Source organism: Myotis davidii, unplaced genomic scaffold (assembly GCF_000327345.1).
Source record: "Myotis davidii unplaced genomic scaffold, ASM32734v1 scaffold88, whole genome shotgun sequence".
In the NCBI taxonomy this organism is placed as follows: domain Eukaryota; kingdom Metazoa; phylum Chordata; class Mammalia; order Chiroptera; family Vespertilionidae; genus Myotis; species Myotis davidii.
The window spans coordinates 5,219,187-5,221,182 of NW_006300377.1; the positions used below are offsets into that span (position 1 = coordinate 5,219,187).

At 54.3% G+C, this 1,996-nt stretch overlaps 1 protein-coding gene across 2 annotated transcripts in view; it reads right to left on the reverse strand.

Moving 5' to 3' along the window:
• Positions 1-1,996, reverse strand: part of AZIN2 (antizyme inhibitor 2) — a 24,601-nt gene extending 22,605 nt beyond the window's left edge. The window contains exons 1-2 of one of the 2 annotated variants that reach the window (NM_001293788.1): positions 1,857-1,996; positions 95-268 (exon numbers count right to left, since the gene is read on the reverse strand). In NM_001293788.1, the coding sequence (NP_001280717.1) occupies positions 95-268; positions 1,857-1,961 (279 nt within the window). In that variant the 5' untranslated portion in view covers positions 1,962-1,996. The remainder of the gene's footprint in view (positions 1-94; positions 269-1,856) is intronic. The other variant, XM_015572769.1, reaches the window with a different exon arrangement.

The following is a 1,996-nucleotide window of genomic DNA, read 5'->3' on the forward strand; positions in this document are numbered from 1 at the left end:
CCCCTGCCTCCCCAGGCCCCACCCACAGCGGCCCAGCCATGTGTGTGCTCAGTAGGCTGCGAGGGTCAGTGTGTTGGTGGGGGCAGGGGCTCACCTTGTTGGCACAGCTGAAGCCCAGCCCCAGCTCAGCCAGGACCTTCAGCACGCCCAGGCTGCTGTTGCACTTGACAGCGTAAAAGGGCCGGACTCTAGGCAGGCACTTCAGAAAGCAGAAGTGCTTCCTCACTACCGCGCCCAGGTCGGCCACGAAGAAGGCAGTGGCCTCACCCTGCACAACAAGATGGGCGAATGTGAGAGAGACCCCCCACCCCCAGCTCCCGCCTTGTGCATGCCACCCTGGTCTTCCCAAGTATCTGCCCCAAATGTGGCTATGGCCACCAAGCTTCCTGCTCTAAGTTCTCTGGGGGGCTCCCCAAGTCTACAGGACAGATGGCAAACTCCCCAGCCCGGCATGGAAGGATCTGTGGCCCAGCCCCTTCCTGCAGCGCCAACTCCAGCTGCAGGCTGAATTATTTATTTTCCCCACCTCCCAGCCTCTGTTCCCACCCTGCCCTCCACCTTGAACACCTTATCCCCACTGTGCCTGGCAAATACCTCATCTACCTTCAGTTTCACCTGCGGCATTACCTCCCCCAATCCAAAAAGGCAGCTCTGCTTTAATGCTCCCACTGCATTTTGCACTTGCTTCCAAAGTATCACAACTGTGAATGCATCTGTCTTCCCCAGAAAAAAAATAAATTCCTTGGAGGCCAAAGCTGTGGCCCACAGCCCATTGCTTTTCACATACTGGTGCTTGCGGGAGTCCCACTGCCACCCATGCCTGTGGACAGCTGGTTACCACAGATTTGCTGAGGGCTGACTACGCTTAAGGCTACGGGTGAGACCACATTGCTGAAACCTCCGCTGGGACTGTTTCCCTTTAGGCAACACTTTTTTTTTTTTAACTGATGCCCACTTGATGTCGGACATTATGCCAAGGGACAGAGACGACCAGGCAGGGCTCCAGCCCTGAAGGGATTAGGGTCTGGAAGAGAACACATCCCTATGCAATTACAAGTGCGTTCAGTAAGTGCCAGGTGGAAGTTTCTATGCAATGCAGTTGGGGCCATGGAGAAAGAATATACAAAATCTGCCTGGGCCATCAGGAAACGGTGACACTGGTGAGTAATAAGGCATGAGTAGAAATAGGTAAGAGGCCGGGAAGAGAGTGTTCTAGGCACAGGGGTGATAATAGGGCACATGGCACCAGTGGGACACAGGGCAGAGTAGTTCAGCTCTGGTGGAGCATGATATATACCATGGGAGAAGCCAGAAATGGAGCTGTGAAGGCAGAGGGGTTCTGACTTGATTCTATAGGCAACTGGGAACAGCCAAAGAATTCTGATTTTGAGCAGGGCTGTGGTAACGTGTGTGTGTGTGTGTGTGTGTGTGTGTGCATCCCCCTGTCCAGGTTCTAGATCTTGAGTACACAAAGAGGAAAAACCCCAGCCTTTAAGAAGCTCTCACCCAAGCATTGTTTTACTATGGTTGCAAATATCAAAAAATTTCTACATGTGACACGGCACCAGAGTTAAGTCAGAGTTTTTCAAAATGCTGACACGCCGAGCTCAAAAGGTTCGCGGTCACTGACTAGGGCCTGGGTAGATGATAGTGGTGCTGTTCTCAAGGCAGGAACAGGAGGGGCAGGTTTGGGAGGCAAGGACCAGGAACTGGGGACAAAATGGGTCTGGCTCTTGCAATTAGCAAGGAATGAATAGCAAGTGAAAGAATAAGATGAGGCCCTAGGGGTCCTTTCAGAGGAGGCAGCTGGGCCTGCACCAGGGACCGGGGCTCCAACCCCACCCGCACCCCCTCACCGTGGTGGCCTGAGAGGCCCCCATAGTGAGCTCCTCCAGCAGGTCTCGGGTACTGAAGCCCTCCTCCACCATCACAAAGTCCGTTTCGCTCAGGTAGCCAGCCATGCCGAGGAGGAGGAGGAGGAGGAGAAGGAGGAGGA